Source organism: Dermacentor variabilis, chromosome 5 (assembly GCF_050947875.1).
Source record: "Dermacentor variabilis isolate Ectoservices chromosome 5, ASM5094787v1, whole genome shotgun sequence".
NCBI lineage: Eukaryota > Metazoa > Arthropoda > Arachnida > Ixodida > Ixodidae > Dermacentor > Dermacentor variabilis.
In genome coordinates this window covers 66,528,561-66,544,006 of record NC_134572.1, presented here as the reverse complement: position 1 = coordinate 66,544,006, position 15,446 = coordinate 66,528,561, and the positions used below count along the sequence as shown (strand labels likewise).

Genomic DNA, 15,446 nt, shown 5'->3' with positions numbered 1-15,446 from the left:
GCGATACTGACGTTCCTTGAGAGACGCTGCGCTGAAATTATACTAACCAGTACGAGTGGACAAACCACAGTGACACTATCCCACTTTCCCTATGGCGCTGCACGTGGTCCTTTGTGCGTGGTCACGCCAACTTTCCCATTACGTGCGAACACTTGGCATACAGTATGGATCTATCGATTACAGCACGTCAGTCAAGTCAAAAAGCTCCAACTAAAAGGCACGTGGGCGGAGCTGCTGCGTCTGACGCAACAATTAATTTATTTTAGTTTTTTTCCTTCTTCGCTGCTGAGCCCTTTCGCGGCCACAAGCGAGCTCACAATAGCCTTGTTTTTTTTTTTTTTTTTTTTGTGGACGCCAAGCTCTGTGACACATGTCACAATTTCCGTTCTGGCGCCGCGGCTAGCGCGTCGATTTTTGCAGCCCACGTAAAACCACGACAGCGCCATCTTCTGGTCGTGTCAGATCGAGGAGCTTCTACCGACCGCTTGTATGAAAATGTAGTCATTCAAAGGCGCGCAATTTGTCGCCAGCGGTGCTGCTCTACAAGTAATTTCTGTGCAAGACGTTTCCTCTGTTCCGGAGTCGCGTGACATATTGAAACACTGTAACCGTGCGCAAGAAAGCGTCAAAAAATAGATATGCGCGTGAAGAGAAACGAGGCATTGGAAGGTTGCAGCGCAACGTTCACGGCCGACGATGCCACATGGACGCTTACGGCGTCGATAGTGATATTTACCATGCAGACAGGTAAGTGACACGGTCCAACTTCTTCCGTCTCGAGAAACACCGTCTCCAACCCTTTGACACAGGTGCACCCCCCCCCCCCCCTTGTATTAGAAACGACGGTCTTTGATCGCTTCTACCATTCAATATACCAATGTTCTGCACCATTCTGCATCATATGCCATTCTCACTGAAACGGCACAGAATTGTTACGCAATGCTTACGAATTCAGTAAGAATCGTACAGGAGAGATTGGGAAGCAACGTGGAATTATGGACAGCGGACGGAAACGTTCCACTAGAGCTTTCCAGGCCTATATTTAATGGCGCAGGTGGTGCCGACAACCACATCGCCGTCGCGAGCGATTCCTATATCTCTAATGTCTCGTACCCGTAGCGGAAGCTTCTTTTCCAGCGCAGGTATACCACGAACTGTGGAAGCTTTGATTACCTCCCTTATGACTGGCACAGAGCGATATCTATAGGAAACGGTGAGCAACCACGCGGTGCGATTGGTACATCTCTCGTGGTGCCACTGTGACTTTCTTTTGTGTGAGTATTGGTTGTACGGTCAGGACAACTCGTACATGGAGCTACTTATGGCGCATTCCATTGGTAGAACAGGAGCTGAGGCAGACAGTACCAGAGCAGCGCAGCGAGAGAGTGACTGCTTGCTTCTCCATTGAAACGTTCTATGCGCTCCGATAGCGAAGGCGAACGTACACCACGTGACGAGGCTGTTTGCCTTCCCGCGGTGATTATCCCGCGAATTTCGCTCCTCAGCCTCCATTTCTGCCACGCACTGAAGCAAAACGACGGAAACACAACCAAGATAAGAGAGCACGACGCTTGTTTTGACGTGACTTCCTTCGCACTCCGCTGTTCGCGCAAGTGCAGCTTGGACTGCTCTCTTCTGCTCTCGGCGTCGCGACTGACCCCATTCTGCTTGTGGATCATCGCATTTCTGCTCCTGTTCGCCCATTAGAACGCAACTGCTTTTGAGAGAGCACTTTGGGGACGCATTTGAGTGCTCCTGTTCGCTCAAATGGAATGCGCCATTAGAGTGCTCAATATGTCAGCGCCGTGTCTTCGTATGTTGGTGTCCACGTCAAACTCTCGCAACGACATCCATTAACTTTTATACCTAGTGCGCGCTTTTCTTGCTATGTTCAGTTAATCAAACGTTACAGATAAAAAAATATCTGTGTGTTGTTGCCGCCGCAGTTGGCGCAGTTGCTGAAGGACTATTTAGTCAAACCTGAATAGATAGTCTGAGCAGCCAGGAAGGGTTCCGCAATAGAAGAATTATGCGACGTCTCTTTTGGAAATTCATTATTGAAGCAGTGGTTACGTAAACAGTTGTTAGCTGGGATTGGTAGCAATATATGCGTGCCTTATTTCTGCCTTTACCTCATTTCCAAGCTATGTGCATAAGTGTACCTACAGTTTTGTCGCTTGTCCAATTCATTTCACAATTTTGCTTACCTATAACACATCATTTATACATAGTGTTCGATTCATGCCATTACTGTTCTCCACATAACTGTCTTCGAAAGTCAAGCTTGTAGTCTAGTACTGCTTTGCGATTTGTAAAAAAAAAAGAAATAAAAAAGAACTAGATTGCATCGCATGCGCATTTTGCTGGCTGTGTACACGGTACAGAGTACATTAAATTTCATTTATGCATTTCACTTCATTTCATCATTGAAGAGTTACTGGAATAAATGCGCTGATGCCCTTATAAAGCGATATTAATTGTTCGCAGGGTAATAAATTTTTCTGAAAACACTCAAGAAGAAACCTTTACACCCTCCTTCTAGATAGAAGGAAGAAGAAAAATCATTTTTAGTAGTGAATTTTTTTTCCAACTGGTTCTCACAATTACGGAATCAATTGGATTGTTCAGTGTGTGTGCTTATCGACGACGGGAAGTCTGTAGTGATAATATAACCATGCTAGTGGCGGACAGTCAGACTTTCCGGTTTATTAGACAATGTAAAGCCTTGGTTCGGACTAGTTGGTAATCTATACTTAATTATGTTTTAGTGCAGAACTTGCAAAAACCACAAAAAGACACGAACGGGAGAGTGCCTGTCCCGTTCGTGTCCGCTGGTGGTTTTTGTAAATTCTGCGCTAAAACAATATTAAATATTATACAATGTTGGGCGTGGTGTAGCAATGTAACGGGTTGTTAAGTCTTACGATGAGTAAAATTAGTCTAACTATGAGCCTTGCGATGAGTTCCGCTATCTTACCCACAGTTTAAGGTAGCGAAACGAACCCATCGTCTGGTTGACCTCCATGCCGTTCGTCTCTTTCGTCTCTTACACTCTATCTCTCAAATTAGTATATAGGTATATGTCTGCGGTACGAACGTGTATTTTTGTATTTAGTTGATATGGTTAATTGGGAAACAGCCAAGATCACTGCGTTCTTGGTACACGTTTGCAAAATGGTTAGCGATCGGTTAACGAATAATTAACCATTAAAATAGTTACACACACACTGACTGACTCCCCCTCTCGCGAGAAGGATGCCTGCCCTCCCCTTCACGCGTCGTCCTCTTCTTTCAATTCAAGGTACGCAAACTATCAAATGCTGCACTCTGTTTAGGTTGTCGAATGGTTCTAGTCGCAATAGGAGCTTTGCTGTGATGTAGCGTCCTTTAAAACCGGATAATTTTGAAGAAGCTATTAGCTAAAAAAAAATGAACAAGGCAAAAGACTTCCAATATATTCCACTTGAGAAAGACAACATCCGTCATGATAAACTCACACGACGCACGATATTGCCGATTCACTTCGCAGACGAGCGTGACCGAGCCAAGCGGCACCGAATCGCGTCGCCAGTAGGTCGTTAGTGGCGCCCGTATACACGGAAGGATTCGGTGCAGCTGGCCCACGGCACGCTCGTTCACGGTGCGGTCATAGAGGAACAAATTACGATATGGCGCGGTAGAGTCCGTCACGCGAATCTAGCTTGAAACACCACGACACTTGGCGCAGGCTTCGGCCTGCTCGAGTCCGGCTGCGTGTCGCGCAAGAACGAGGTCAACATCCTCATGAAGAACGTGGCCGACGTGGTCGTGGGCGGCCTGGGTTACTGGAGCTTCGGCTACGGCCTGCAGTTCAGCTCGGGCGGCGGCAGTGCGCTGTTCAACGGCTTCGGCTTCTTCCTGGTGGACGCCGAGCCGCAGGACATGGGCCGCACGTTCACCTGCTTCCTGTTCCAGCTGTCGTTCGCCACCACGGCCACGACCATCGTGTCCGGGGCGATGGCCGAGCGGACCAGCTTCACGGCGTACTGCCTCTTCTCGTTCCTCGACACGATCGTCTTCTGCATCCCGCCGGGTTGGCTGTGGGCCAGCCGAGGGTTCCTGCGCCAGCTGGGGGCGCTGGACTTCGCGGGCGCTGGGTGCGTTCACCTGCTGGGCGGCATGTCAGCCCTGGTGGCCGCTGCCTACCTGGGACCCAGGACGGGACGCTACGGGAGTGGTCCGCCGCCCGAACTAGGAAACCCGACCAGCGTGCTGCAGGGTGTCTTCACGCTATGGTCGGTGTAGACGCGGGAGCCCCCGCCATGAGCTTCTCCTTTCTGTGCGAGATCTCAACATTTTGTTACACAGATAAATGACGAGCCCTTAATATAGGTGTCGCACGCCCGCTTTCAATGAATGCTGAACGTTCGCGCTTTAAACGTGCCAGTCTTGTCAATGCTTTGTTTAATGCTACCATTGCCTGTTCACCTAACAGCTAAATAATAAAAATAACAAGTCTGTATTCAGGGACTTGACTCGAAGCCCTTCTTTGATTCCACCGAGAGGAGCACAGTATCTCCCCTCAAATGAAGAAGAGACTGCTCCTTCTATAGGACTACTCAGCGATTCATACGACAAGTAGCAGCTTAAGAAACGCGCCTTTATTCTTGCGCATTAGTGTAAGCGCTCGGGACAGCTTGGTGCAATGTTTTCGCTTAGGAATCGCCTTGGAGTGCCATTGAGCCGTAGTGGGCATTTTATTCAAGACGGTGGTACCGTCAGCTTTATTTTTTATAGGTATGGCATCGATAACGTTATACTCGCACGACAGACAATATCGCTGACCCAGTCGGGGTCGAGCGTGATGTAGACCAGTGGCATCGAATCGCGTCGCGTCGCGAACAGATCCTCCGCAACGGCCTTGTAACGATAAACTGGATTCGTAATACGGCAACAAAAAAATCCACAGATCTTTACAAAGACGGCAAACAAGTAACTAGGAAAGCAAACATTTCGGATACTGGGCTCAGACGGATCTGGCCCCTTCCTTAACCAGGGTCTGGGCTCCAAGACGTGAAGACCCTGTGAAGTGGTCAAAGTGCTCTGCCTCTGCTTCTGCAGCAGATGTTCCCCATCAGCTATGGCTGCGGCCAGGGACAAAGGCCACTAGAAATAAAGTGCTTAGATGTGCCGGGATACTGAGTAAAGGCTACAGACAACAAACGTTTAATTAAAGAGGATAAGTTCCACGGACCACCTATGCAGCTTCTTCACGAAGAAGGCCCACACGCATTACGCGTCTACAACGTAGAGGGTAAGGCGTTGCTTTTTAAGGCCTGAACTAGCTACCTGTTAACAAGGACATACAGAAAAAATACTCGTAAAAGGGCGGAACCTGTGTCGGCTGGTGAAAAAAAAAAATCGGACAGGGGGCAAGCCAGAACCGAAGGAAACGTCGACCTTGCAGAAACGCCGGGTTTCAGAGTTCATGCCAGAGAGTGAGATAAAACGTCTTTACTGAAAAGTCCTTGCTGGGCTCGAAATAAGAACAGAGGGGCCAGAAGTCTAGTGTCGTAAAGCTTCCCTTTCCCTCAGACGCAGGCCAGGCCTTGAACCGTAGCGAGTTCATGCAAGCGTTAAGTAGCCAATGGTCGAGGTAAGCAAGGAGATGATTGAAGTCTGTGTAGAAAAATGTTAGGGAAGAGGTGGGGATGGTCACATCGCGGGCATATGTAACTTTACAAGATAAATTAAAGAAAAGCACAATGCTAAATTTTGATACGTATAATAGAACCTTATTAGCTCACGCAGGCTAGATGACTATTTCTCGCCACCCCAATTGAAATAGGATGCCATTAATAATAATAATAACAGTAATTTAGCCGATTTGGAATGTCGAGTGTAGGAACGCTTCAGAACGTGGGGGATGTTCCCCACCTTGAATCGGCCGGGGCTTCTGTTAAAGCTCAAACAATGTTCCAAACATTTCTCGAACATTTTCTCAAACATTTATCCATACATTCAGATATGACAGCGCATATTTCTTAAAAATTCTATATGTAAGTAAAATGGGAAAATAGGTCTAATTAGAGCCGGTTACTCTGTATAATGATAATTTAAACCAGCGCATGTGAAACTGGTAAAGTTTCACATGCGACGGCTGGTCTGTGCGAATGACTACAACGCTCCAGCGTGATTTTTCTTTTTCTTCGCGCTCCTGTGTTGCACCCGCTTCCATGGTGCTCTTTATTTCTTCCTGTACCTTTTATACTCCCTTTTTCCACCTTCTTCTGCGCAGGGTATAAAACCGAATACACCCATCATGATAACATCCCTGCATTTCCTTCTATTCATCTGTCTCTCTCGAGACGACCCGTGCACTAGAGCCCAATATTTCATAGACCTCAACACAAGCTCTAGGAACTCTTATCGTCACTTGTGCGCTAAACATTCTTGCTTTTTTATTTTTCTTAGGTGGGGTTGGTTGGTTTTCAACGCCGGCAGCACAGTCGGCGTGACGAATAACAAGTGGAAGTACGCATCAAGGTACACCAGCATGCTTAACTATCAAGAACCCACTTTCCTCCTCAGCTTCCTTGGCAATGTTGCGCCTTTCCCTTTTTCTTTTCTTTCCGCATTACACTCCCCCAGTGTAGTGTGGCAAACACTGTGCAACCTCATTAACCTGCCGGCCTTTCTTTCTTCTTTTCTCTCTCTTTCCCTTATGCGAGGTTCCTATCACGTCGGCAGAGCGAAGCTGCTGTATGTCAAGTAGTGCGGAACAATAATACAAAGAGAGAGAGAGAGAGGGAGAGAGAGAGAAAAATAAAGATTTATCGCTCACGGCCAACGCCGCCGACGCCGACACCGCTCCTTTGCGACACGAGCTCCTTAACGCTGTCGCGTTAAAATCCCAGTTATGACTGTTTCGAGGGTAAAAAAAGTTCGTCGGCATGTTACACTCCCGTTACACGCAAGGCGAAAGCCTGCTGCGCACTTGGTAATGCACTTAGTAAGTTTTACGATCGGATGAGTCAGACTCCTTGCAAGACATAACGAGCCGTAGTGGGAAGTACACGTGTGGCAAGCCGTTGTCTGCGAGCTTCGGCCTCCTCTCTACGTTGCCGTCTCGCATCGTCGACTTGTTGGTTTCGCAGTTCGGCTTCCTCGGCTCATTTTCGACGCTTAGCTGCGGCTTCGCGCGCTCGTATAGCGGTGTCAGATTCGCACCAACGACGTTTCTCTTCTACTACTTTACGTTGCATCCTCTCAGCAAGAGAAAGCAGCACTTGCGGTCGAACACTTCGCTCCAGCCGCTTCGCACGTCACACTTCGTTTCTTGCTTGATGAGCTTCCTCGACCGTAGCGTGCTTCCTAGGGGGGTATGCAATGCTTTATCGATGGTTCGGATGCTTGTTTTGAGCTTGTTTTACATTGAAACGTATGCCGTTCTGTGTGTTGTATGGGTGATTTCAATGAATATATGAGCGATTGCATTTTTTGCTTGCTTACGAGGACATACGCCATTGCTTATGATGATAATGTTTGTACCACTCGGCTAGACGCCGCCTTAAGGGGGTATAAGCCATTGCAACGAGCCACTTAAGGCTCTCGCCTTAAAATTCAACATTCTTTTTTGTTGCTATCATGAGTTAGCATAGACGTGTGATCGCAGTTATTTTTCCTTATTCACGCTTCGGGCCAGATATGTCTTACACTGGGTTTCCGAGCAAAACTGGGGGGGGGGGGGGGGGGGTATTTTGTAAGTGTCCACCATTTCGTCTGCTGCTGAAGTTCTGATTGGCTGGGCTGGGGTACGCGTCAGAAGGAGACAAGCGCTCGCAGCCAATCGGCACTTCAGCAGTAGATGAAATTGACATTTCCACTATGGGGTCGCTTATAGAATAACCCTACCCTCACCCCAACCCTCCACTCTGGTCAACTCACTCATGTCTCCGCCTGCGTGTCTGCCTAGAAGCTGATCCAATGCTGCCTCAGTCCCACTGACGCCTTTCAAAAGAGTTGAATTCAACTTTATTTTCTATAGTGCAAGCACCCGCACAACAACCCCTATACCCTATTCAGGTGCCCCCCCCCCCCCCCCCCAATAGAGCCATGCCTTCTACAAATAAAGAATTCATTCATTTTCTGTAAGGATGGGTGTTCTGTACTAAATGGCACTGTTGATCGTGTAAGAAATTTTGCAGCTGCATGTATGCGCTTTCGCTAGTATGACTCGTCGCTTTCACTGGTTCGGCATCAGATGTCGATCCGGCTAACTAATGCCAGATAGCTGTAAATTATTTCCTTTCGAAAGCGCTTTTTTACGCACGGTAACAAACAGTTTGCTCAAGCTCGTTCGTTTAGACAGCCTTTATGGAAAAAAGAGACATCGTCCCTGATGTACAAATTCCAAACAAATGGTGCGGTGAATTGCCTGCTGTATAACGCAAAGAAATAAGTATTAAACCGGATTTTGATTGGCACCATCGGTTGAAGTTTTATTTATTATTTATTTTTTGTTCTTGTTTTTATCGAAGGTCGGCGGTAAGCACCATCAACGGTTCGCTTGGAGGAGCCCTTGTTGGAATACTGTTGTCGTGAGTACATCATACTATCATTTAACGAGCACGCACTCTCAAGAATCTAACGAACAGGTCATCTTGCGTTTCCTTAATTTACCTGGCATTAAAAAAAGGTATCAGCTATATTGGAGATTGTCCTTTCCTTTGCTGTGGGAATGCTGCAAACTGACAGCTTCAATTTCACTGTCTGCGATAGTAATTTTATAACATGTCACCTATAGAGGACATTCCGTGCGAGTGTGCGCGTCACTTAAGAAAAAAAAAAGGAGGTTATGTACTGTATGCCAACGTCTACAAATAATTTACTATAACTCATGTCGTCGCAGGTACGCCATACACAGGAAATTTCTTGTCCTCAACATCGTCTCGGGTCTCCTGACCGGGCTCGTTTCAGTCACAGGTAATGGAGCTCCCATTCTAGTCTCGGGCGTGGCATGTGGACCTAGGTTCATCAAACTTTCTCCGGGTTTGGGGTCGGTGCCTCGCCGAGTGGACTTAGCGGAACGCTTCCACACAGCTGTGGCGCGGGTGAACAATTACGTAAATTGAAAATAAAACACAAGTGCGCGCATCATGTATCTCCTGCACATCATCTAAGTGAGGCGATTTGAGAAAGCTTTGCTCAACGCGTGTACGTTTCAACAAGTGCGCTGGGTTGTCCATATTTATATATATATTTTTATTTTTTTGAGTGGCTGGTGACAATTACGGGGCGCGTTCGTTGAAAAACAAAATGCGATGCCGGCTTTTTTAAACTAGTGAACCATCGATTGCGACGCGTTGCCAGGGCATTAACTCTATGCGGGCACGCGTGACGCGTTTGTCGGTGACATGCAGGCGGCTCGGCGTACCTAGGCGCCCTGGACAGCGTTCTGGTGGGGTCGCTAGGCGCCCTGCTGTCCAGCGGCGTTTCTCCACTGCTCAGGAGGTTCCGCATCGATGACCCCGTGGACGTGGTGTCCGTACACGGTTGTGGCGGGGCTTGGGGACTGCTGGCCATCGGCCTATTCATGCACGACGTCGCCGACGACGACCAAGATGGCCAGTGTAGCCGCTGCGGCCTGTTCAAGGGAGGCAGCGCCTACCTACTCGCTATACAGGCTCTCACGTGCGTCTCTATCGCGCTCTGGAGCACCGTGACCACTTACATTATGCTCGTGGTGAGTTCCGATTGATTGATTGATTGATTGATTGATTGATTGATTGATTGATTGATTGATTGATTGGTTGATTGATTGATTGATTGAGACGCCGTAGTTTGAAGGGGTCCGTAATACTGTTGTTCATCTGGGGTTCTTCTCGCGCGCAGCTTTAGAAGGCAGCCACTTTAACATCATCCTAACTTTGAGAACAAGCTAAGACTTCAAATATCATGTTAAAACAGTGCAGTGGTGGCATTTACCAGGAATCCAATGTCTCTATACGTGATATCCGTCGATGGACAGCTGATCTCGTACAGCACAGGTAACAGATTTTTGAGGGTGGTCATTGACCGAAATCTCTCCTGGACCCTTCATGTGAATTATGTGAGAAAACGCTCGACGGGAATTTGCCATATGCTTAAGTTCTTAGCAGCAAAAACCTGTGGAGTGTCAATACAATCTATGCTGCAACTGTACAGGGTCCTTGTTATTGAATTCCTGCTGTACAGCCTACCGGTCATCTCCAACACCTGCAGAACTAACCTGAATACAATTCAAGGCCTCCAAGCCCAAGACCTCGAGATATGCCTTGGACTACCGCGGAGTGAGTCAACGACTGATGTTATTGCATTCGCTCAATATTACACTATTAGAATGCACACTACCATTGAAACAATCCGTGTGCGCACAAGACACTTCGCCCGGACCGCTACCCACCACCTCGCAAATCTCCCAGAAAAAAGGCCCCACACCACATACAGTGCAACCGTCTTCGCGCATGCCTCTCTCTGGTCAGGTTACGCACCTGCGGTAAGGCCTTCGATTCCTCCATGGTATATGAGCCGTACTCAAGTAAACCTTACAATCCCAGGACTTCAGAAAAAGTCGGACTTACCGCCATCTGCACTCAAGCAACTTAGTTTACTACTCCTGTACGAGAAAAACAGCGAGTATACACACGTCTATACTGACGGCTCAACTACATCAACCAGTTCCGGTGGCGCTGTATATGTACCAACAATGGGATTAACCCAGAAGTTCAAGACTTCCCATATCACTACGTCTACAGCTGCAAAGTTCGCGGCTCTCCGCGACGCGCTTCATGTGATAAATGCTGAAAGTCCTCGAAATTGGGCAATCTTCTGCGATTCAAGGCTGGCCTTGAAATGTGTGCAGTCACCTCTGCGACATGGAACTCACGATCAACTCACGTGCGAAATCGCAGAACTTGTCCATCACGTGAGAGTTAAAAGGCCATGATACCTCTTTTAAATGGATACCAGGCTATTGCGGCATCATTGGAAATGATGACGCAGATAACGCAGCTCGTACGACAAACAAAGAAGACCTCAGCGTCTCCATTCCTCTCTCAAGGACAGACGCTGCAAGACAGCTTCGCATTCTAGCACGCACACTCTCGTTAGCTGAGTGGACTGCCACACATATAAGGTGCACCATATTGCACAAATTAACCTTTCGCTGCAACTCAGACCTCCGATCGGATTGAACCGACGCGAAGCGTCTCTTCTGTGTCGGTTGTGGATGGGTGTTGCCTTCACGAAAGCTTATTGAGCACTAATTAGAAAGGCTGACAGTCCTGCATGTGATGTTTGCGGATGCGAGGAGAACATTGACCACCTATTATGACGCTGTCCTCAATTTGAAGCTCAAAAACAATTTTTGTCCAATATATTGAGGAAAGTATGTGATCGTCCCCTGAGGGCACAGAAAGTACTAGAGCACCGCCACTACCGATCATCGGCTCAGAAGGCACTTTTGTGCTTTCTCAGAACATCTGGTTTGCACGAGCGGCTTTCACTCAAATACTGTCCCTGACCGTCTCTAACCCTCTCTCTCCCATCTCTCTCTTCCCCTTCTCCCTTCCCCCAGCTTTCCCCAGTTACCCCAGGGTAGCCAGCTGAACTCTTGACTGGTTAACATCCCTGCCTTCCTTCTCTCTCTTTCTCTCTCTCTTTGTCTCTCTCTTGGGTTCTTTAACGTGCACCTTTAACGTGACAAGAACTTGCTAACGCTCTCCAAAAACTCAACAATCGGCCGCTTTCCGTGCAGGTGCTGCTGGAACACCGCCCCCATAGCTCGTCGGCCCATAAAGTGGTGAAGGCACTTTTGTGCTTCATGCTGACGACGGGCTTGTGTGAACGTCTGTGACTATTAGTGCGATTACTATTAGACCACACGGGCCAGCGAACTCACCGCTAATTTCCTTTTTTCCTTTACTCTTCTCTCTCCCTGTCACCTTTGTTTTCCCCTTTCCCATTCCTCCGGTGTAGTGCAGCCAACTGGACGTTATTCTGGTTAACCTCCCTGCCTTCTGCTTTTCTCTTTCCTCATCCTCCTTAACGTGCACCTATATGTAATTACACGAGCATTGTTGCATTTCGCACGTATCAAAACCACTGCGGCCGGGAATCGCACGCATGACCTCGCACTCAGCAGCAGAACACCATAGCCGCTGCGCCACCGTGGCGGATGCGGCAAGTTCTAAAGGGGGGCTGATACGACGTGACCGAGATGAAGTGGCCGTCGCTGCAAGGGTCAAGTGACGGCTACGTCACCTGAAATCGATAGCGACAAAGGAAAGAAAAACATACCGGATAGTTTTTCTTCTTCTTTGAGACTGCAAAATTTGTAAAAAAAAGAATTGCCTGCCCCAGATAGCGCTATCCTAATAATTGAGCATAAGATCTCAATGTTCCACCTCTACTCCACGCTACCTGGATTGCTCGAATAGGTTGATATCACTTGACGCTATAAGTCAAACTGCATTACTAGCTCATTAATAAAATTTTAGCAATTAAGTTTTTCACATTTACGAAGTAGTCGATGAGCTCGCAAGGTATTACCTCTTGGAGGTTGTGCCTTCCTGTGGAAGTTCGTAGCTGGCGTTCCAGGAAATCTGGTGCCTAACCCGTCTAGGCCGCGCCGGTAGTAGAAAGTGATCTGGTGATTCGCGGCTTTGCTAAGCAGATCGAGTCTGGTGTTTTGTAGATCAGCCATAAATATAAGGGGCCCGACATTCCTGCGCAGCGACAACGTAAAACGTAGGACACACACGTGCATATTCCGATCGCGTTTGCGCGTATGGTGCATGCGTCTTTAAATGACGCTTCTCCACAATATGAGATTTATTAAGGAAAAGCGGACTTATGTAAATCTCGTCGCTCTCGGGAAGATAATTAAGATATCAGAAGTACGTGCATGTAACCAAAAACGTCAACATGACAACGGCAATGTTTGTTGTAAATACGAAAAACAAATGACAGACCAGCTAGAACCAAACTTTTTAGATTCTAAGACAGAAGCTCTACCGATTAAGAATTAGATGGAGTGACAAAATTATGAATCTTTACAATAGCTTTGGCACAGCATAGACGATCCACGTTTTCGTTTCTGCTTTGCTAAAGCTGTCAAGCCGTACAACTCGCTCTATCATGTCCAACAACGTGTACTGGGAGACTAAATTTGACGGTGAAGAATTGACGCCGATTCAGCAAAACAGGAGTAAATTACGATATCTGTACTGCAGCTCCTACCTCTGTACAGATTTCCACTGCACCACGGGGTAACGTTTCTGGGTCGACTGCGACTAAGAGTGTACTTAAAGCAAATCGTGTTCGTCGCTATTTGGAATGGTTGACGCTGCTGTTTTACTTTCCCAGATTTGAATTGCAGAGAATATCCCTACAGGATGCAGTAGAACGACTAGACGACATGCCAATGGCCGTTCGGAGATTAGACGAATAGAGATTTCTTCGCCTATTGACACACATGGCATTCGGTGCACTTTTGTGCTATCTAAAACCTAATGGCAAATGCGGACGCTTTTCTTGTGCGTACATTTGTTGATTACTTCAACCCTCCCTGTCTATTCCACGTTAAAGTTCTTCGACCAACATCTTTTATTGCAGGGTGACAGGCGGGATGATTCTTCTGGTTGTAATATATCTATATATATTCCCCCATTTTATATTCGCCCCTTCTAGGAGGGAATAGTCTGTATTTTATTTCCCCCTTTTTTTGTGCTGTACAGATGCTTGAGGTCTACGGGCCTATGTAGTAGACTGAGAACGCTGTCTGCGACTTCTGAATTGTGTACGCAAATTACCTTGTTTGTGTTTATCCCTCTATCCCATTACCCCCCCCCCTTCCTGCCAACCGGAACTACGTGCCAGAATACTCTCTGCCTTTCTATGCATCCTTTCTTTTTCTAACACATCTTTTCTCTCTCTCTCTCTCTCTCTCTCTCTTGCTTTTTGGTAAATAATTTTGTTATTCTCATTAGAATGATGGTGACGAAAGTACACGTAACGAAATTAGGTGGTATGCCTGCGCAAAATACCTGAGAAGGTCGTTGAATCTTGTTGTGCGCTACTCTGCTTAATGAACAAAGCTTCGTGCAAAGTAGCAGGCCAGTGACAAATCTGCTCCAGCCGAGCTCTCTGCTTTTCTCACGTTAAAGTGCTTTCTCTTTCTGTGCGGAAGCAAAAATTTTCATTGCAAGTAGCATCATTTAAGAGAGGAAGAAAGAGAAGAACAACAAGGCACGTGCAGAATGCCTAAATTAAAGTTAATGACAAACATTCTGCGACTTATACGCCAGCCCAATTTTTCATGCTAGTAAGCTGCAATGTCTTCGTAGGCAGGTAAGGCTAAATGGGGTCCAACTAGAAAGGTTGGAAGCACTATGCTTCCAATCACTCAGTATTGCTTATATCGAAAATATATATTAGTAACAAAATAAGCAAATGAAAATGAAATAAAAATAACTCTTTAGTACCTGCCACTATGACACGTACAGGAGGACAAAAGAAAAAGAAATCAAACAACAACACCGAATGCAAATCACTGGGCATAAGATTGTCCCTAATATTTTGAGCACATATCCGTACTAACAAAGAAATATTTCACAGTATCGAAAGCCGTCCTTTCTAGGCCACTAACTAGTCGTGGTCCACGCATCGTCCTAAATGAAAATGGGCAATTTTTTGCTTCGTTTTATTTACCTTTCTTTTTTTTTTTTTTGCAATACGTACGGCCTTACTTCGCGAAAAGACAAGATCTCGTGCGTTTATCGATCTTAAAGAAAAATTGTTGCCCGGGGCGCAGATCGTGAACTGGATGGTGCCCATCCGGATGAGCCTCGAACACGAGGTGCTGGGTGCCGACCTCGTCGAGCACGGCATCGTGCACCCGGACATCGACTACGCGCAGCTCCTGAGGAGCAACGGCCTGGAGCCCAGCAAGCTGCTGCCGCCCCGTACGGCAGACCGGCTCGACAGGGAGGCGTGGGATCTGCGCCTGTGCCGCAGCTACCTGGCCGAGCGGCTCGGGGGACGGGGCGTCCAGCAGCGCGAACCCAATGCCTTCTGGAGTTTCTTCAGGAGGCGCCAAGAAGTGAAGCAGACGCTGCCCTGAGCCGGCTGAGCCCTCTATAAACGAGCGCTGTGCAATTAGAACAGCGGCGTGAATCTGCTTCTCGCTTCGAAGTGTAACGCGCGAAATTGCAGCGTATGCCGTGTATATCATAAATATGTGTTTTCTGTCCAATCGAGTTCCTCATTTATGCCTGAATTTCGCATAGTTCGGACATCGTGCTTTGACTGCGGCGGCTTAGGCACCAAAATTTGTTGAAGCGAATGTCGTCGGATTCGAAAAAACAAACAAACAAACAAATAAACAAACAAACAAACAAACAAACAAACAAACAAACAAACGAATT

At 47.2% G+C, this 15,446-nt stretch overlaps 1 protein-coding gene across 1 annotated transcript; it reads left to right on the top strand.

Annotated features, from left to right (window-relative positions):
• Window positions 1–603: 603 nt before the first annotated feature.
• On the top strand, window positions 604–15,261 carry LOC142583560 (putative ammonium transporter 2). Its single transcript, XM_075694048.1, has 7 exons — window positions 604–747; window positions 3,728–4,274; window positions 6,454–6,525; window positions 8,520–8,579; window positions 8,891–8,964; window positions 9,402–9,724; window positions 14,834–15,261. The coding sequence occupies exons 1-7, from the start codon at window positions 639–641 to the stop codon at window positions 15,140–15,142; spliced, it is 1,494 nt and encodes a 497-aa protein (XP_075550163.1). The 5' UTR covers window positions 604–638; the 3' UTR covers window positions 15,143–15,261.
• Window positions 15,262–15,446: the final 185 nt, after the last annotated feature.

Excerpts from the sequence above, each read along its gene's own strand:
- LOC142583560 (XM_075694048.1), top strand. The coding sequence starts at position 639 with ATGCGCGTGAAGAGAAACGAGGCATTGGAAGGTTGCAGCGCAACGTTC. Across the intron at positions 8,580-8,890 it reads CTTGTTGGAATACTGTTGTC|GTACGCCATACACAGGAAAT; the intron begins GTGAGTACATCA and ends ATGTCGTCGCAG. Across the intron at positions 9,725-14,833 it reads CCACTTACATTATGCTCGTG|ATCGTGAACTGGATGGTGCC; the intron begins GTGAGTTCCGAT and ends CCCGGGGCGCAG.